The sequence below is a fragment of the Podarcis gaigeae genome (assembly GCF_964106915.1).
Source record: "Podarcis gaigeae genome assembly, chromosome: 5".
Classification (NCBI taxonomy): domain Eukaryota; kingdom Metazoa; phylum Chordata; class Lepidosauria; order Squamata; family Lacertidae; genus Podarcis; species Podarcis gaigeae.
Genome location: NC_139681.1, coordinates 44,060,580 through 44,081,500, shown reverse-complemented (window position 1 = coordinate 44,081,500; position 20,921 = coordinate 44,060,580). Strand labels below are relative to the sequence as shown.

Here is a 20,921-nt window from a genome sequence, read left to right as displayed (position 1 = left end):
AGGATCCATGGAGAATTTTGAATTCTTTGCGAACCGAAAGCCAATATCCTTTAATTTGCCAAACTTGGGTCTCCAGCTGTTTTAGGACTACAACTCCCATTATCCCTAGCTAGCAGGACCCAGTGGTCAGGGATGGTGGGAATTGTAGTCCAAAATCAGCTGGAGACTCAAGTTCTGGAAATCCTGCATCTATCCCTCCAATATAAGACTTGGGTGATCCTGTCCCTATTTTCTTGGGAAGGAAAACACAAAGTGGTCTGATAGAGATGTATGCTCAGGAGGCTTCCAAGATTTAGAGAATGGTAAGTAGGTTGAGGGGGGGATGAAGTGGGAGCGGAAAGCAAGGCTTGAACGCCTAACAGTTGACAGGATTTTGGAGGGGCAGATTAGGTTAGGTGGATGTGGTTCACTTCCTTCCCTACACCATATGGGAAGTTATTAAGCTGTGGGCTGTGGTTGAACTTCAATGGGTCCATGAACTCGGGTGCAAAAAAGATAAATGAATTCCAATGCAATACAATAAATTGTATGCAGAACTTGGTTTGTGCATGAAGATTCATAACCTCCATCAGATTCTGAAATGGGTCCATGAAAGGTTAAGAACCACTACTATATAGAGAGATTTGACGGGGGGGGGGGTGTTGCATTTTCCCTTTCTCACTCATTGAACCTTTCTTCCCCTCTCTATACAAAAATATAGTGGCTATATTTTGATCTGGAAGCTTTTAGTTAGTTCAAGGGTCAGCAAACGTTTCCAGCAGGAGGCCAGTCCACTGTCCCTCAGACCTTGGGGGGGGGGGGGCAGACTATATTTTGAAAAGAAGAAGAATGAATTCCTATGCCCCACAAATAACCCAGAGATGCATTTTAAATAAAAGCACACATTCTACTTGTGTAAAAACACGCTGATTCCAGGACTGTGGACTGGATTGAGAAGGTGATTGGGCTGGATCCAGCCCCAGGGCCTTAGTTTGCCTAACCATGAGTTTATAGTGCAGCTGGGCAGGTTTCATAAGGGAGAGAATTCCACCTTCTGAAATGTCCCCCCAGCCACCCTTGATGTGAACCCACCCGTACACCAAAAGTGTTATCCAAGCTTCTGTTCCAGTCCTCCTGGAGCCTTGAGGAGGAACATTCTCACACTTCCAACTTCTGTTTCAGGTTTCCACTTATATATGTGAAATAGCTAGTTCCAGCATTATGTTTTTGCCCCGTTACAATACAACTAAGAAACAGGAGGTAGGGTGAGATGATTTAGATTGGCGTAGAGAATGTGGTGCCCTAAAGATGTTCTTTTCATCCCAACTCCCATCAGCCCTAGCCAGCATAGCTAACTGAGAGGAATGATGGGAGTTGGAGTCCCACAACATCTGTAGGGGACCATGTTGCCACCTGGAGTAGATTAAGGACCGGGGCAGTGTGGATGGGAGGTGGCTTGGCTACTGCAAAATTGGCTACACTACCCTCATTGGAGTGGTGCCCATGTAGTATGAGTATGTCAAGTGCATACCACACAGGTGTTTGTGATCCTCATTGGGTCCTTGCAATATGCATGCACCCTATTTCCCCCCACATATCATAGTCACCAGCATCTTGCAGGTATATGACATATAAAGTTCCAAATGGACACTTAACTGCCATTTTGTGGACTTTGGAAGAATTCATACCAGGTATATCATAGAGACAGTGTAATGACTGAAGAATGAATGTCTCAAATTCCTTGGAAAAATACTCTACAGCTATGCAGTTGTTCAAAACTGAAATGTGAATAAATTCCTCCATCTCAAAGGTCTGGAGAGTCATGAGTTGCTTTGGGCAGGTTCATTCGGTTGAGCTAAGTAAGTCAGGTTTTGTAACTGACATATTTTTACTTGTGAGCCGCCCCCTCACTGATTTGGTGGGTTAGTGTTGCTGCACTTCAAATATCTATTTCACATCAAGGAATGTATAGTCGTACCTTGGAAGTTGAACGCCTTGCAAATCAGACGTTTTGGCTCCCAAACACAGCAAACCTGGAAGTGATTGTTCCAGTTTGTGAGCGTTCTTTGGAACCCAAACGTCTGTCGCGACTTCTGCGGCTTCCAATTGGCTGCAGGATCCTCCTGCAGCCAATCGGAAGCCGTGCCTTGGTTCCCTAACATTTAGGAAGTCGAACGGACTTCCGGAACGGATTCTGTTTGACTTCCAAGGTACGACTGTAATTCCATTTTCTTCTCCAAAATGTGGCATCTCAAAAGAACATTCCTCCAAAATGTGGCATCTCAAAAGAACATTCCTCCAAAGTGGATTGACTGCTCAAACAAAATTTAGCTAGAGTTTACAGTGGACTTAAAATCTTTTTGTAAGCGTTCCCTGATATATAGTTGCTCAAATATATATGTTTTATTGTTGTTGTTGTTGTTGTTGTTATATATAAATATATTGTTTCTCCTAGTTGGAGTGCATATGCTTGCCATGGAAATCAATTGCTTGGACTCCCTGTACTATACCATTTTTACATCCTTGATTGTGTTGTCATCCTTTATACCACACTGATGCTGTAAAAGGACTTTTAAAGTCCTTTCAGATTTGGTTGTATGCCCAGGTAGAGGCCGTTTTCCATTGCCAGACTACTTTTAGGCAACATCAGTTTGAATGATTGATGCCTCTAATGTATATACTATCTTAGTGACAAGTAAGTCTCAAACCTGTAATCATTTTGAATTATGCACATTATTTGCATAATTTATTATGATATGAACACTTGAGGTTTCATTAGAAATCGAAGGTGGCTTTTTCCTCTTTAGTTAGGAGAAGTAGTAGAAATAAATGAAAAGTTGGGATAAGCAGCATGGATTTTAGAAGCAATCAGAGAAAACTTGGAAGGCACAAAATGGAATTAGAAGACATAAGGGATAAAAAATAAATAAAATCACCACCCTAGTTAAAGGAGCATAAACATCAAGATCCCCTGTAGTATCTGGGCCTTGAGTGCATTTACCTCACATGTTGACAGATTCTATATAACCATGCCTGCCTTTCTCTCACTCTGTCATGGCTGGAGTCAGATACAGGTCAGCACGAAAGACACAGGGCTCAGTGGAATTAACTCTTTATTCAAGGAAGCGACATACAACTCAGCAACCCTTCCCAGTAGGTCTTGCCTTCCTCTCTTTCTAAGGCCACTCCTCTCTGGGATATTTCCCAAGGAATCTTCGACTTCCTTGTCTCTGCGTACCTCTGGCCTCTGTTCTGTTCTCATGTTCCTGTGCATTATTGGAGACCAGGAGGGGAGCTTTTCGCAGCAGAAGGGGGGTGTTCTCTGGATTCTTCAGCAGCCACTTGCCCTCCTTCCTCTATTTAGAGTCTGAACTGCTTTCTGTCACCGGCTCTTCCTGCTCACTAAACCCTGTCTCCCCTTCAGCATTCAACCCCTTCTCCCAATCTTCTCCCTCCCACCGCCAATCCCCAGGCTCTGAGCCTTCCTCTGGAGGTTCCCTTGGGTGTTCTGCAGCTGGTGTGTCCCACCATTCTTTGTCTAGCTAGGCCCTGACACCCTCACTATCATTGCATGTCAATATATAGTTTAGTCACTGAACAATATATAGTTTAGTCACTGAACTATAATGATGCTCCCCAGATGTGTATGATTGCAATCTTTATGCCCTTTATTTTTTATTTTATCTACTAACTAAATTCTTTTTATCTATTAATTAAAACATTTCCAACCAGCCCTATATCAATTGATCTTAGGGTGGGGTACACATATAAAATAGGGATAGCCAACACAGTGCCCTCCAGATGATGATGGACTCCAAGTCCCATCAGCCCCAACCAATATCTGTCAAGGAGGATGAGACATCAACAAAATCTGGAGGGCACCATGCTTGCTACCCCAATATAAAACGACAATTCTACAAAGAGAACAAAAACATAGCCAGCCCTCAATAGTAGTCAGACACTAGGCAGATTCCAATACTAAACTGCAACCAATAAGATCCAAGTTATAATGTATTTATTGAGCATTGTGAAATGGGGAGGGAGAACAGAAGGTGGGGGAACTGCAAAATTCAGAGCCCTGCCAGGCACACAGCAGCAAATTGAAACATGCCCAGCTGCTTTTCATTATGTAACTATCAACATGTGGATAATCTGGGGCTTTTTAAACAGTGCTTCTTTAATCTCATTTCTGTACGAAAGGCTTGTTCACATACAAACCTATGGCCCAGGCTCACACAGTGCCCCCTCTCTCCTTTGGTATTCCTGTGCAGCTATTCCCCACCCCACCCCAAATACATGACTTGTTTTTACATACAAACCTAAGTTTCTGTCTTAAAGCAAACTCTAGTTTGAAGCTGACTTGTTTGGAAACTGACTAGAGCTTGTTTTAAACCACAATTCCTGGTTCCTACGTAACAAGCTAAGATACCTTGAAACTAAAAGTATCACAACATACTTTTAATGACACGTTGGGTAAGGGGAGCACTCAATGCCAATGCTTCATGCTGGATCATTCTAGTTCTTGCACAGACTGGTAACCATAGCTTTTTGGAGTGAAAAATGAGGTGCTTGATTTCAGATCTTCATAAAAGTGCCATGGTTGTCAGCCCAAAATGACTGCCATGGGAAGAAAGAAAGAAAGAAAGAAAGAAAGAAAGAAAGAAAGAAAAGGTCACACTACTCCTTGCTGGTGCTAACCGTGGTTTCATGCTACATGTGAACTGGCTAGAATGTGATCAAGACCAGATTATGGGTTTGCACATTTATTTGAATGCATATCCAACCATGGCTTTATGATATAGAAAAAGGCCCAGGGAGAACTTTAGTTTAGGTGTTACCTCATGAAAGGGGAAGGGGAAGAAACAGAGAGGAAAACTTGTTCCTAACACCATTGCATTTATATAAAGTTAAAGCAAGAGAAATAAAATTAGAATCGACTCCATATAATAATCACATCTGGCCAATGATCTGGCACACACACATACTCACACACAAATAATTATTAAGTTAAAAGTTGCTAGGAATTGTTGAACTTTTAAGCGTTCTACTAATATTTAAAAATTTGTGGTCTTTCTACTCCGAATCTTCAGTGCGGAGCAAGCATTTAACTTCTCAGCATCAACATGGACCTACAACTCAAAAACTCTTCATTTTCCACATTAACAGTCCAGTTCTCTGTACACTTACTCACTAGTTTATAACTCTTAGAAATGAGGCTGCAGCATGTCAGATACATTTAATTGTACAACTATTGATTTAATATTATAATAAAATAAGTCTATACATGTACGAGAATAATAATCTGTTGCTTCAGTTACTTGTCATAATGCCACCATCCAATTTAGAATGCTTCTGCCAGAATAAAATTTCCATCCCCCAATGAAATGTCTTTGGAGATACCCATTAGATGTGTTCTGAGGTGAGCCAACTTCTCTAGTTCAAATAGATGTTAGGGTGCTCATCCAACTGGATGATGCAATTGGCAGTCCTGCCTAAGGTGTTATATATCATCAGTAATGATGCTTCAAACTGCTTGCATTTGTTGCTATTATAATTATTGTAAAGGACATTGTGTGCCTGTTCGGCGTGTTATTCCCCACCCCTTATTCGGCTAATCAGATACCTTATTTAGATTTTCTTAAAGCAATCGTCTAAGCCCCATTTAACAACATGACCAAGTATTTTCTGAATTGAAAGATCCTCGTAGGGCAACAGATCATTACACATGGCCTAATATGAGAGATCTCAAACTGTTAAAAGCCAATCAAGCTGAAAAACAGTGGTCGTATATCTTGTTGTGAGCTTTAACAAATCTATGACCCATTGATTTCTACAGTAATAAAATGAAATATTTGCTGTGTGCTGATTATTTACGCTTGTTCTATTTAATTGTAGTTTGAAAATGAGATCATCACAAAGCTGGATCATGAAGTAGAAGGAGGCAGAGGAGATGAACAGTATAAAGTGTTATTTGACAAAATGTAAGTGTTGGTTTAGCAGTGGGATTTGTCTTAGAACATAGTCGAGAGAGATACCAATAAGATTATAATGAACTTTGGAGCCTAGGAATAATTAAAATATGTTAATGATACAAAATATTTAAAATTACACCTTAGTCAAGTGCCTGCCCCCGAGTGTGATTAATGATGTTTTTGTAATTATATTTTCAGTCTCCTGGAACACTGTAGAAAACATAAGTACCTTGCCAAAAATGGTGAAAATTTTGTTAAACTTGTGGTTCGCTTGATGGAGAGACTTCTGGATTACAGAACCATTATGCATGATGAAAACAAGGAAAACCGCATGAGCTGTACTGTCAATGTGCTGGTGAGTGAGAAGAAATGAACTGGCTTAATTTAGAGTGGCAGCAAAATTTGTAAATGTAACAGTGGGGTCTTGCTAGGAAACATACCTTTTATTATTTTAGCAAGTTAAGAACAACAACCACAACCAATTTTAAAGAGAAACGTCATGAAATTAGATGCACATAGTCTAATAGGAAAAATAGAACTGTTATGATGTTTGACCAAAGCTATTCATTTAAAAAAAGAAATCAAATGCAGATTTGCACAATTTTACAATCAGTGTGGCCCAAGTGTTCAGAAATTCAGATAAATATGAAAGCTTTTATCTAAGGATGAGGACGCGAGATGAACTTAGGTGTTCAGAAAAGTTTGATAATCAAAGTTTAGATCATTGGGCTTCCTCACGACATACTTGATGCTTTAATAAGCTTAGGAATACTTGCAGAATATGCAACGTGCTGTTTAAAACTATATCTCTGATTGGTATTTGTACTGCATGAGTGTACTGTTGGTAAACTGAGCTATCGTTTAAGAGGCTATCCGCCTCATTATTTAACTTTTGTGTCAGTAGTAGTTCTATTACTTAATTTGGGGAGAGGAGAGAGTCCTTGGAAGTAGCTATTGATTATGAGCTGTAGAGTGAAATGTGGATTGCTTTTAGAAGAGACTGCCTGCTTTTGTGAATAGAATTAGAGTGACAAGATTCTGCCTGTTGGAAACTTTACAGGATTTTTTTTTTTTTTTTAAAAAGGCACTAGGATTGCTTCCATTGCTTTTTCAAAAGTTATAAAGGAAATTAGATCAATTTATCAAACCAGAAAAGTTTAAGAGGTTTATTTTTCTAGCTCTTCTCTATAACTTGTATTTGTTGCGTTTGCCTCTATTTTCAATTCCCCAGATCCTCACTTCTGAAGTGTATTAATCCATTTGCAGCATGGGTTTGCTGTCATAATCCATCTAAGTACACTGCAAATACAAGGAAAAGAAGATCCAGTGATAAAATCTAACTTCAGTAAAATAGCCTGGTTATTAAAAAATGACAAGAGTCCTGTGGCTCCTTTAAAGTGTGCGGGCTTTTTAGAGCTACAGGCTACTGTGTTAGATACACGAAGACGAATCTTCATAGGCTTATGTACAGTACAGAAGAAACATCAGTGCATGCAAAGGATACAGCGAGCAGGTGGACATGAGGCTTTACTAAGTTGGTCTGTTAGCAAATTGTGTCTCAAATGAGAGATAACGTATTTTTGGCTCTGTAAGACGCACCAGACCACAAGACACACCTAGTTTTTGAAGGAGGAAAATGAGGAAAAAAATATTCTGAATTTCAGAAGCCAGAACAGCAAGAGGGATAGCTGTGCAGCGAAAGCAGCGATCCCTCTTGCTGTTCTGGCTTCTGGGATAGCTGCGCAGCCTGCATTCGCTCCATAAGACGCACACACATTTCCCCTTACTTTTTAGGAGGGAAAAAGTGAGTCTTATAGAGCAAAAAATGCGTACTTCATAATAACACTATTGGGGGGTTTTCTTCCAAGGCAATTTCCACCTTCAGGATTGTTATTTTCCATAAGAGTAGCCCATTGTTGGAGTTACTGTAGCATAAAGTATACTTCACTTTCAGATTTCACTCTGAATTCCATCTCAGTCTGTTGAGGTTGAAAACGTTCATCAAGTTCTTGCTATACTGAAAGTAAGAAGGTGTGACAACAGGAGAAACATGCATTCTTTTTATTAAGTGAATTATTCCTTACCAAATTAAGCATGCAAAGTGCTCTGTTATTTTCTTTCTCATTAATCCTCACAACAGTCCTGTCAAGTTGTTTTTTTAAAAAAATCCAGTACTTAAGAAAGTATTAGATTCAAGAATGTATGATTTATTACCAAAACTACTTTGAAATTTGAAATTTCATTTTAGCACATTATGTTGTTTTGTACATTAGAAAGCCGAGAAAAGCTAATGGTGTATGACTTGAAAATGCCCTACCCTGAAAATACTGAATCTCTGCAGTGAAATGTAAAGTACTATTTGCAGATTTCACAGTTATAAGAATGTATGAGCTCCTTTAACCAGGAGCAAGTTTCATGTCACAGTTTGAGGCTAATGTTACGTGGCTATGAGTTTCTAATGTAATAAATATGCCTAATATATGTATGGCTCACTGACAAATCTCTAATGTCTTGTCTTTTCTTGTTCCAGAATTTCTACAAAGAGATTGAAAGAGAAGAAATGTACATAAGGTTTGTAAACCTAACTTTATTAGACATTGTGTTTCTTATAAAGCAAGAGGGCTGTGGGATTGCACTAATAAAAGGAACAGATAATCTGTTCTGCTCACATGAGTCTGTAAGATTAATTAAATGTGTTCTTTCGTTCATATGCCCAATATACAATTTGCATTTCTGACTGTTCCTACAATCTTCAAAACTGAGTCTGTGCTCTGTTAAGAGAAATGCTAGAAATGTGGTGTGGCTCCTCTTGTTTTTTATAATTAGGTTGATTTTTAAATGTTTAAATATTTAGGATATTGTATATTTTAGGTATATATAGATGTCTAGTCTATTGCTTCCACACCACTTTTCTCCAGAATGGAATCATTTGTTCGCTTAAGGTTGTATCCCACATGAATCATACTTAGAGTAGACCCATTAAAATTGATGGACATAACTTAGGTCCATTACTTTCAATAGGTCTGTTATGAATAAAACTTACCTTTTAGCAGAGAATCCAAGCATTAGTGATTAGTTGCTTCCCTGTCTTTTATATTTGTCTTCTCATTTTCCCCGCCCCAACCAGGGTTTTTTCGTAATTAAAACACAGCTGTACTGGATAAAACGTGAATTTAGGTTTCTCCCTTCTACCATCCTTTTAAGTAGCTATTTTTCCTCTTTCTCCTCTTCTTTCATAGGCACTGTTGCTTCTCGCATACTGGCCCTTTTATTTTATTTTGTGTCCCCCCCCTCCACTGAAATTGTTTCTGTTCGTTGCTTAGGGGTGCAGGGGGGTGTTTTAATTACTTGTTTTCTCTTTTCAGCTAGACTGATTGCTCATTAATTTTTATTGTACTTTTTATTGTCCCAACTGCATTCTCCCATTCTCTGGTGGGTAGCAAAATCTTGTATCCCCAGGATAGGCTACTAATTACCAAAAGGTTTTTTATACCATCTGACTACATTCCTTTGAGCAAATCTTCAGAAAGGTATAGAACATATTTGAGATAAAGCCTTTTATGCATTTGTAGTTTCCATTTTGACCATGCATATGTTAAGAGCAATTTTACTGATTTTTTAAAAATAGATTTCTTTCCCCTTTAACAGTACATGTCTTTAACTATGCATGTCTGCTCAGAAGCAACTTTCATTGAGTTCACTGGGACATATTTCCAGGGAAGAGTGTATAGGATTGTAGCCTTAGCTGTGGTAGCAGTTTAGCTATGGAGTCCCCAGTGGTTTTCTTGGAGGGCTTCTTGAAACAACAAATTAACTGCCCATTTTAGGAAAGACACACATTTATACCAACATCATAACTTTTTTGTTGCATATCTCCAGACACCAAGCTATCAAAAAAGAGTTTCAGTTTTATAGACACTGAAGTTACAACCTTATAAAATGCACGAGTACATTATTGTTGTTTGTTGAGTTTCTTGACATGCTGTGTGCTACATACTGATCGGATGAAATAAAATAGGAGTTTTAAAGTACATCAGTTATATGTTGTTCTATTTGAGCATAGGAATCATAACTGCTAAGCCCTTTGACCTTGTTTTATGACATTACTGAGAATTTATTTTAATTTTTTGCTTGTAGGTATTTGTACAAGCTTTGTGACCTGCACAAAGAATGTGATAACTACACTGAAGCTGCCTACACTTTACTGCTGCATGCAAAGCTGCTTAAGGTATAATAGTTCAAATGTACTGTCTTTAAGCATTTGTTTTGCAAGCTGCAAGATCACTGAGTCTGAAACACTCCCTTGTAAAATGCACTAAATGATTCAGAAAAATTGAAAGCTTAGGTCTAGAACTGCAGCATTTTTGTGGGACAAGCAAAATATGAATGCGGATTGTTAGTCAAGGTGTGCTTTGTCACCTGCCTCCTACCAGCACTGTATAACATTTGAAGTGTCTGGGTTGGTGAGGAATCTTCTCATACAGTTCTCAATGTTGATGAGATTCAGAACTAGAGAACCTACTGTTTTTCTAAGTCAAAGTACTAAGGAGAATTTGGAGTTGCCTGAGGGGTTGATACAAGGGAAGAAAGTGGGGGGGGGCAGTTTTTGAGATTGCATATTTAGCTTAAAATAGGACTATTGGACACAGTGGAACTGACTTCTGAGTAAGCATGTGTAGGATTGTACCGTGAAACTAGTGAACTGTCTAACCATAGTCGTAGAAGGAGGATTTGAGTGCAGGAACCTTTTCTGCTCCATAGAAAACAACTGAGATGTCACCTGTGTTAGGAAGCCTTGAATATACTTGCAGTCATGCTTCCGTCATGGTGTTCTGTTGCGCCAGTAGTGGTTTAGTCATGCCGGCCACATGACCCAGAAAGCTGTCTGTGGACAAACACCGGCTCCCTCAGCCTGAAAAGCAAGACAAGCACCATACCCCATAGTCGCTTCTGACTGGACTTAACCATCTAGGGTCCTTTACCTTTTTATTTTTATTATTAATATATTAATCACCTTCTATGCAGTTGTCTCCAGCCAATATACAATAAAAAGGACAAAAAGGTTTTTAAAAAAGACCCTCCCACAAACAACAACAACCAGATACATTTAAAACAAAACTAAAACCATACAAAATAGACTCTCAAGGCAAATACCCATTTATCCTGCTGGGAAAGCCTATTAGAACAAAAGTATCTTCAGTTGTTTCCAAAAAGTACAGGTAGTAGGTGCCTGTTGTTATCTCGGCAGGAATGCTCTTCCACATAACAATAAAAACCCTGCTTCAAGTTACTGCTGAGTTGTCTTCTGAGATCTTTGGAACTTGAAACAGCAATTCTCCCACAGATTACAGCGATCCACTGGGTATGCAAGGAAAATGTTGGTATTTCAAGTCACCTGCTCCTGAACTGTATAGGACCTTATATATTAGTATGAACACCTTGAACTGGTAGCAGATTAGCAGCCAATGCAAATCTTACAAACAGGGTGTTACATGCTTCCAGTAGTTTGTTCCCACCTGCAACTCAGCTGCTGAATTCGACACCAATTGCAGCCTCCGGACCAGCCTCCAAGAGTAGCTCTACACAGGGTGTGTTGCAGTAATCTAAGCAAGAGGTTACCAAACCATGGACAACTGTGGTCAAGCTATATTGATCCAGGAAGCTGGATCCTGACCAAAAATATAATAAACATTATACATCATCAATAAATCACTATTTGCCGTATCTTCACTTGCAGAACTATACAATAAACAAATTCATAATACTAAAAACACCTTTGACCTATTAGATCTCTGGTGGTAGACAAACTTTTCCGCATGTCTTCTGATACGATAACTTAAATATGAAACAGCCCATTCTCTTATCTACTGCTTAATTCAGAGAACTCAATATCTTTTTAATACTGAATTCATCAGCAGAAGGGGAGTGAGATAATTTTCAGAGATTCCTCCCTAAAAGATGCTCTAAACCAGGGGTCGGCAACCTGCGGCTCCGGAGCCGCATGCGGCTCTTTAACGCCTTTGCCGCGGCTCCGGGGTGGAGGCGAGGGGAGGAGGCGCATTTTCCTTTGTTCCCGCCCCAAGCCTCGCGCGCCCGACGGGAGCTCCTGCCGGGCGCGCAAGGCTTGCAGACACTCGCCCGAAGCACGGGGAGCCCTCCGGAGGGCTCCCTGTGCTTCGGGCGGCAGGCTGCCGCCCCAAGCCTCGCACGCCGGACGGGAGCTCCTGCCTGGCGCGCAAGGCTTGCAGACACTCGCCCGAAGCACGGGGAGCCCTCCGGAGGGCTCCCTGTGCTTCGGGCGGCAGGCTGCCGCCCCAAGCCTCGCGCGCCCGACGGGAGCTCCTGCCGGGCACGCAAGGCTTGCAGACACTCGCCCGAAGCACGGGGAGCCCTCCGGAGGGCTCCCTGTGCTTCGGGCGGCAGGCTGCCGCCCCAAGCCTCGCGCGCCCGACGGGAGCTCCTGCCGGGCGCGCAAGGCTTGCAGACACTCGCCCGAAGCACGGGGAGCCCTCCGGAGGGCTCCCTGTGCTTCGGGCGGCAGGCTGCCGCCCCAAGCCTCGCGCGCCCGACGGGAGCTCCTGCCAGGTGCGCAAGGCTTGCAGACACTCGCCCGAAGCACGGGGAGCCCTCCGGAGGGCTCCGCGTGCTTCGGGCGGCAGGCTGCCGCCCCAAGCCTCGCGCGCCCGACGGGAGCTCCTGCCGGGCGCGCAAGGCTTGCAGACACTCGCCCGAAGCACGGGGAGCCCTCCGGAGGGCTCCCTGTGCTTCGGGCGGCAGGCTGCCGCCCCAAGCCTCGCGCGCCCGACGGGAGCTCCTGCCGGGCGCGCAAGGCTTGCAGACACTCGCCCGAAGCACGGGGAGCCCTCCGGAGGGCTCCCTGTGCTTCGGGCGGCAGGCTGCCGCCCCAAGCCTCGCGCGCCCGACGGGAGCTCCTGCCGGGCGCGCAAGGCTTGCAGACACTCGCCCGAAGCACGGGGAGCCCTCCGGAGGGCTCCCTGTGCTTCGGGCAGCAGGCTGCCGCCCCAAGCCTCGCGCGCCCGACGGGAGCTCCTGCCGGGCGCGCAAGGCTTGCAGACACTCGCCCGAAGCACGGGGAGCCCTCCGGAGGGCTCCCTGTGCTTCGGGCGGCAGGCTGCCGCCCCAAGCCTCGCGCGCCCGACGGGAGCTCCTGCCGGGCGCGCAAGGCTTGCAGACACTCGCCCGAAGCACGGGGAGCCCTCCGGAGGGCTCCCTGTGCTTCGGGCGGCAGGCTGCCGCCCCAAGCCTCGCGCGCCCGACGGGAGCTCCTGCCGGGCGCGCAAGGCTTGCAGACACTCGCCCGAAGCACGGGGAGCCCTCCGGAGGGCTCCCTGTGCTTCGGGCAGCAGGCTGCCGCCCCAAGCCTCGCGCGCCCGACGGGAGCTCCTGCCGGGCGCGCAAGGCTTGCAGACACTCGCCCGAAGCACGGGGAGCCCTCCGGAGGGCTCCCTGTGCTTCGGGCAGCAGGCTGCCGCCCCAAGCCTCGCGCGCCCGAGGGAGCTCCTGCCGGGCGCGCAAGGCTTGCAGACACTCGCCCGAAGCACGGGGAGCCCTCCGGAGGGCTCCCTGTGCTTCGGGCCGCCCCAAGCCTCGCGCGCCCGACGGGAGCTCCTGCCAGGTGCGCAAGGCTTGCAGACACTCGCCCGAAGCACGGGGAGGCCTCCGGAGGGCTCCGCGTGCTTCGGGCGGCAGGCTGCCGCCCCAAGCCTCGCGCGCCCGACGGGAGCTCCTGCCGGGCGCGCAAGGCTTGCAGACACTCGCCCGAAGCACGGGGAGCCCTCCGGAGGGCTCCCTGTGCTTCGGGCAACAGGCTGCCGCCCCAAGCCTCGCGCGCCCGACGGGAGCTCCTGCCAGGTGCGCAAGGCTTGCAGACACTCGCCCGAAGCACGGGGAGCCCTCCGGAGGGCTCCGCGTGCTTCGGGCGGCAGGCTGCCGCCCCAAGCCTCGCGCGCCCGACGGGAGCTCCTGCCGGGCGCGCAAGGCTTGCAGACACTCGCCCGAAGCACGGGGAGCCCTCCGGAGGGCTCCCTGTGCTTCGGGCGGCAGGCTGCCGCCCCAAGCCTCGCGCGCCCGACGGGAGCTCCTGCCGGGCGCGCAAGGCTTGCAGACACTCGCCCGAAGCACGGGGAGCCCTCCGGAGGGCTCCCTGTGCTTCGGGCGGCAGGCTGCCGCCCCAAGCCTCGCGCGCCCGACGGGAGCTCCTGCCGGGCGCGCAAGGCTTGCAGACACTCGCCCGAAGCACGGGGAGCCCTCCGGAGGGCTCCCTGTGCTTCGGGCAGCAGGCTGCCGCCCCAAGCCTCGCGCGCCCGACGGGAGCTCCTGCCGGGCGCGCAAGGCTTGCAGACACTCGCCCGAAGCACGGGGAGCCCTCCGGAGGGCTCCCTGTGCTTCGGGCGGCAGGCTGCCGCCCCAAGCCTCGCGCGCCCGACGGGAGCTCCTGCCGGGCGCGCAAGGCTTGCAGACACTCGCCCGAAGCACGGGGAGCCCTCCGGAGGGCTCCCCGTGCTTCGGGCGGCAGGCTGCCGCCCCAAGCCTCGCGCGCCCGACGGGAGCTCCTGCCGGGCGCGCAAGGCTTGCAGACACTCGCCCGAAGCACGGGGAGCCCTCCGGAGGGCTCCCTGTGCTTCGGGCAGCAGGCTGCCGCCCCAAGCCTCGCGCGCCCGACGGGAGCTCCTGCCGGGCGCGCAAGGCTTGCAGACACTCGCCCGAAGCACGGGGAGCCCTCCGGAGGGCTCCCTGTGCTTCGGGCAGCAGGCTGCCGCCCCAAGCCTCGCGCGCCCGAGGGAGCTCCTGCCGGGCGCGCAAGGCTTGCAGACACTCGCCCGAAGCACGGGGAGCCCTCCGGAGGGCTCCCTGTGCTTCGGGCCGCCCCAAGCCTCGCGCGCCCGACGGGAGCTCCTGCCAGGTGCGCAAGGCTTGCAGACACTCGCCCGAAGCACGGGGAGGCCTCCGGAGGGCTCCGCGTGCTTCGGGCGGCAGGCTGCCGCCCCAAGCCTCGCGCGCCCGACGGGAGCTCCTGCCGGGCGCGCAAGGCTTGCAGACACTCGCCCGAAGCACGGGGAGCCCTCCGGAGGGCTCCCTGTGCTTCGGGCAACAGGCTGCCGCCCCAAGCCTTGCGCGCCCGACGGGAGCTCCTGCCGGGCGCGCAAGGCTTGCAGACACTCGCCCGAAGCACAGGGAGCCCTCCGGAGGGCTCCCTGTGCTTCGGGCGGCAGGTTGCCGCCCCAAGCCTCGCGCGCCCGACGGGAGCTCCTGCCAGGTGCGCAAGGCTTGCAGACACTCGCCCGAAGCATGGGGAGCCCTCCGGAGGGCTCCGCGTGCTTCGGGCGGCAGGCTGCCGCCCCAAGCCTCGCGCGCCCGACGGGAGCTCCTGCCGGGCGCGCAAGGCTTGCAGACACTCGCCCGAAGCACGGGGAGCCCTCCGGAGGGCTCCCTGTGCTTCGGGCAACAGGCTGCCGCCCCAAGCCTTGCGCGCCCGACGGGAGCTCCTGCCGGGTGCGCAAGGCTTGCAGACACTCGCCTGAAGCACGGGGAGCCCTCCGGAGGGCTCCCTGTGCTTCGGGCAACAGGCTGCCGCCCCAACAGGCTGCCGCTGGCTGATTTGCTGCTATTGCTTTGCAATTTGCAGCTACTGTTTTGAAGGGGAGTGAAGAACACACACTCAAAAAAAGGTAACTTGTTAATATAACGTTTATTTCTATGAGGAGGAGTAATTCTGAGGGGTCAAACAAAAAATAATTAAAAAGTGTCAAAAAAGTTATTTTTATAATGACGAGGATAACATTGGGCTAAGAAACAATGTATGCAGTGTTATATTTGTTTTAAATGTCGCAATGGTTTTGCGGCTCCCAGTTGTTGTTTTTTCTTCGGAAACGGGTCCAAGTGGCTCTTTTTGTCTTAAAGGTTGCAGACCCCTGCTCTAAACAGACCCTCAACCATCCAAACCAAATTTTGATGCAGTACAGATGCCTGCAGAATCACCAGAAATTTTCTCCTTCCTCCATTCTGCTGCCTGATGTCTTGTGGAGCCGTATTGAACCAGAGGAAGTTTCTAGTTAAGCTAGATATGTTCTGTTAAGACAAAATAATTACTTTTTCCAATCCTTTTTGCATTGTACATTCATGGGACAAGCACAATATGTTTCAATTGTAGCAGTATATTTCTCTAAATTCTTTTCACTTCTATTTTTCACTTCTTTTTTTAAATGCAATGAATTGAGAAAAACACATTGAACAGCATAACTTGCTTTTAAAAAGTTTTTCCTCCATAAGGGGATTTTTCCAGTAAATACATTTTGAGTTCTTTAAAGAAGTGATAGTTATCTCTATTTTGCTCTGAGGAGTTTGCATGTGCTTAGGCAGAAAATTGAATCACAGTGGGTATATGTTATTCCCTTGCCCAAATAATACTTTGACTAGATTTGTTCAGACATTTTTCTCCACAGCAAGGTGCCTTTGTGTAGCATTGTCCCATCTAGATTTCTAAAGACTTCCAAACCCCCAGTGGTCTAAGCACCACTAAGACAGCCTTACAGAACTAACATAGCCTTATAAATTACCTATGTGCACAGACTTTTGTATTTGATAAGATACCATATAATACTGGATCAGGATGTAGACATGGAGAAATAAGCAAATGGACCTTGGTTTACGAACTTAATCTGTTCCAGAAGTCCATTCTTAAACCAAAGCATGCTTTCCCATAGCAGCGTGGGACTCAATTTACAAATGGAACACACTTGACAGGAAGCAAACATGTTCTCATTTTCGAAGGCAAATTTCACAAACCAAAACACCTACTTCCGGGTTTGCAGCATTCTTAATCCAAGTTGTTCATAAACTTAAGCTGTTCTTGAACCAAGGTACCACTGTAGTTGGAATGCAGTATCGAAGATTATGTTTCTTTACGTTCCCAAATGCCATAGCTCAGTTAGTAGATCATCTGCCTTGTCCTAGGTTCAGTCTCAGACCTCTCCAGATAAGACTGTCTGTGAGCCACTGACAGTCAATATCTTTTTTTAAAAAAAATTAATTTTTATTAACTGGCCAATCAAATCAAATTAAATCACATCACATAAATTCCGAATTACAAAGCCGAATTTTAAATTTTGTTGGGGGGACCCATATTTCAAGATCCGAAGGGGGATTCTTGCTACTGCGTTAATGTCCAAATCAATCCAAATCAGTCCAGAGTTCATAATTCTATCCAGTCTTATCTTGCTGTTTCCACATCACATCTTGTTCATATATTTTCTCTTTTTTCTTTATGATCTCTTCTGATAGTCTCCTTAAGCCGATAAACACCAATAATAATCCTGTGTGAATTTTCCGTTCTTCCAATCCTCAAATCGAGATGGTTTCCATATATCGTCACCTTCATAGATAACATCGCTCTTTCCATCATTGATCTCATAAAACTGTCGCTCTTAAGTCCCTCTGAGGAGTTTCACCCACAATATATAAACAGCTCTATTTCTCTCTTTCTCCTCCCAGACTCAAGACTTCCAACAGAACTTCCCAATATGGTGACGGCATTTTTAACTGCGTCATTCCAAAGCTCTTATACATTCCACGCTCTTCTTAAAACATGCTTTGGTTCGAAAGTTTATCTCCACACAGCCTTAAATCCACAGCTTAAGTCCTTAAAACGACAATTCTGACCGGTAAGGGGAGGGGATTCTTGTTTAATCACATAAGGAAAGAAAGGAAAGTTTTTTCCCCTCCCCCATCAGTCATTTGCCATACCGTATCTTGGCGTATCTTCTCATGTTTTATTCTTGTCTTGTTTTATCAGATATCTCTTCTGTTAGCAGTCTTTACTCCCCCTCCTTCCTTGAAATATGTGCATTCCTTCATCCAAATTGTTTCTTTTGAAGTTCTTGCAGCTAGTGGCGCGGATCAGGGACGGCGTCCAGGAGTGCCGGAATCCCACAGGAGGCCTATGTGCCTAGTGCCCCCATCCCCACAAATTTGGGGGTGGTATAGGGCACAGCAGGCAAGGGCAGTCCCCCCCACCATCCTGGGGGGGGATAGGGAGGCTAATTACTCCCATCATAGCCTCCAAATTACCTCGTGTGGGTCGGAGAGATGTTATTGTCAGCCATCTTCCGATGCGCCCCCTAGTGGCCCCCCGCCACTGACAGTCAATATCAACAGTACTGAGCCAATCTGACAGCTTGCTATGTTTCTGTGCTCAGTTGGCCCTTTGAATGTGAATCTCTCAGGATCCCTTTTGGTTGGCTTCCAGTTAAACAAAGACATCTCGTGATGAGGTAGTTGTAAAATAAGCAGTTGTAGGGTTTGCTTGTCCTTGGCATATTTTGGAATTTTGGGACCCTTGGAAGGCAGAAAACAGAAACAAAGAAAAACGTAATATTCATTGAATTTTTTTGCAAAATTGGAGAAGAAACTGTGCTGAGTCAGAACAAGCTCCATTGGTGGCATTGCCTAGTATTGAAAAGCTATAGTAAATGATACTGTGCATCTTTAGACAATATTCCGTACTTCTACTTGTTTGGAACAACTGATTGATTCCCAAAAGAATAGCTCTAGACAGAAAATTAAAGGAATAGAAACATATGCCATTTAGTTGTAACAAAGAAGTATAGATGTAGAACATTGTCCTACAAAACATTAGATCAGGTTTTCAGACTGCTAGGCCTTCCAAAAAAATAGTTGTAAACAGAAGGTTAAAGGTGTAGATGCATAACTTCAGCACAGTAGTCTCTTGAATCTTAAAATTAGCAAGCCATTCTATGGGAACAGAACCAAACATTTGGCGATATTGGAGTGTGCTGTAGAATATTGAATTATGAAGCAGAAGCCCCCTTTCTAACTCATCAATATTTCCAGATGGTAGTGAAAGTAATTTTCTGATGGGGATAATGTTATGTGCAACATGCCCTTGTATAATTCATTTCAAAAATAGCTGGTATGAACACTGGTAGCCACTGATTTATTTTGATGCTTCTAGAAGAAAATATTTAAGGGAGGAAATTAAAGGTACAAAGATTTAGTATAGGACAAACAGGATGCATGGGGGGGGGGGTGAATAGATAGCAGCCCAAGCCTGTTAATATAGCAGTAGAAAAAGTGTAGAGCATATTTGTAGGACCTATACAAAGACATTTTCAAGTTTATATACTCATATTTTGTGAAATTGATTTATAAGTCTTTTATTTAAAAAAGAGAGAGAAAATGTCAATGATATTCAGGTGACACTTAAAGGATAAAGCTGTCACTGAAGAGCTTTTATTAAAAGTGTGTGCAGTTTTTTAAATTGCTAATGAGAGGTACAATGTGCAGGGAAAGAAATCATGAAGATAGGCAGCCTAACTCTTTGCGAGTTTAGTACAGTTTAGTACAGTTTAGTTCCTTCTGCGTTTAGTACAGTTTACTCCCAACTAAGCATCCATAAGATTGGGATCCAATGATGACCCCATGCACCTTTACAGAGAATTGTATTCTGTATATTAACCTTGAGGAGTGTTGTTCAAGCGAAGCTTTCATTATTTTTAAGTGCCTGGTTGGCTTCACATTTCAAAATTTGTTTGTTTGTCTACTCATGTATATCCCACCCTTCCTCCCAAGAGTAAACCCAGGATCAATTCAAACATAAAATAATAAAACATTTTAAAACTATGAAATCCAGGCATATGTGAAACAACAGCAGTTAAAAACCCACAGTACAAGAGTTGTGCAAAGGTTGCCAGATAAAAATGTTTTGATTTTCTACTCCAAAATGGTCAGCATGGAGGACTGCCTGATTTCTCCCAGTGGGATATCAATAAACAGGGTACCACCACTGAAAGTGCCCCGTCTTCTGTCACCATCCTCTTTGTCTCTCCATCTAATGAGGACAAGTTGACATTCTCCTCCAGATTACAGCAGGTACAGTCACTTGGGTCATTTAAAGCTTAGTATGCAAGTACTGACCCCTTGAATCTGGCCCATAGCTCACATGTAGGCAAGTCAGTGCTTTGAGGATTGAAGTGATATGAACCTCTAGGCAAATAGCAGAAAATTAAATAAAAGTCACTTTATTCTGTTTCAATGGCTTTCCGTTACAAATTTGAATTATAAACCAGATATGTTAAGCACATCATTTTCCAAGCAGAGGAATTGAAAAGTAAGACATGGCAAGTTTTAAAATATAGCAGTATATTTCATACATAGAACATTAGGCCAAATCATGTTCTCTTCCTGAATTCCTCTCTTTATTTAATTGAGGCTACAACACAATACTTCTATCATGCATAGAAATGTAATGAATTTCAATTTTATAATGATTCTACAGCTGCCTTATAAAATTTCAAAATCAAGATAAGTTTCTTAATTTGCTGCTGTTAATTACTTGAAGTCAGATACCTGGAAAAATAACAGCTTTCTCCTTGCTGAATGTAAGACTTAATTAAAAAGTAAAAAGAGCATTAGCTCTAACCTATAAATCAGACAGGCTTGCTGTGTTTAAAATGGTATAGTGTTATTCCATTGCTGATTTTAAAATAATGCAGAATCTTTTTCAAGTAGGATAAAAGCACCACCACTCTCCCCTCCCCCCAATTACACAAACAAACACACCATTATTGAAGTCTACAGAAGTTTGATTCTGTTAACTGTGGTCAGTGATTTCTTTTTCTATTAACTGAATGGCATATATTATCCACTATGCCTTTGACAGTTTTTTCAACTTGTGGCCGGAGCCATTTGCAAAGCTCTGATGACAAGAACGTTCCATGTTGATGAGCCCCTTCTGTAATTCCATCCATAACTTTTTTCTTTCCTCTGTACGCCCACATTACATCTGCCTCTTTTCTTTTTGCATCTTACAGTTCATTATACTCATATTGACATCACTCAGCGCTGCAGGCTCTTTTGCAATGTAAAACTGAGTGCACTGAGCAAGAATGCAAGGTCATTTTAATTGAAAGAGCTTTTTATTTAGCCCCTGCT

General features: G+C 45.1%; 1 protein-coding gene across 4 annotated transcripts in view; it reads left to right on the top strand.

The window, feature by feature from the left end:
• Positions 1-20,921, top strand: part of DOCK1 (dedicator of cytokinesis 1) — a 371,865-nt gene that overhangs the window by 295,562 nt on the left and 55,382 nt on the right. For all 4 annotated transcript variants that reach the window (XM_083740981.1, XM_083740979.1, XM_083740982.1 and 1 more), the window contains exons 34-37: positions 5,875-5,960; positions 6,150-6,306; positions 8,482-8,522; positions 10,089-10,179. In XM_083740981.1, coding sequence (XP_083597107.1) covers positions 5,875-5,960; positions 6,150-6,306; positions 8,482-8,522; positions 10,089-10,179 — 375 coding nt within the window. The remainder of the gene's footprint in view (positions 1-5,874; positions 5,961-6,149; positions 6,307-8,481; positions 8,523-10,088; positions 10,180-20,921) is intronic.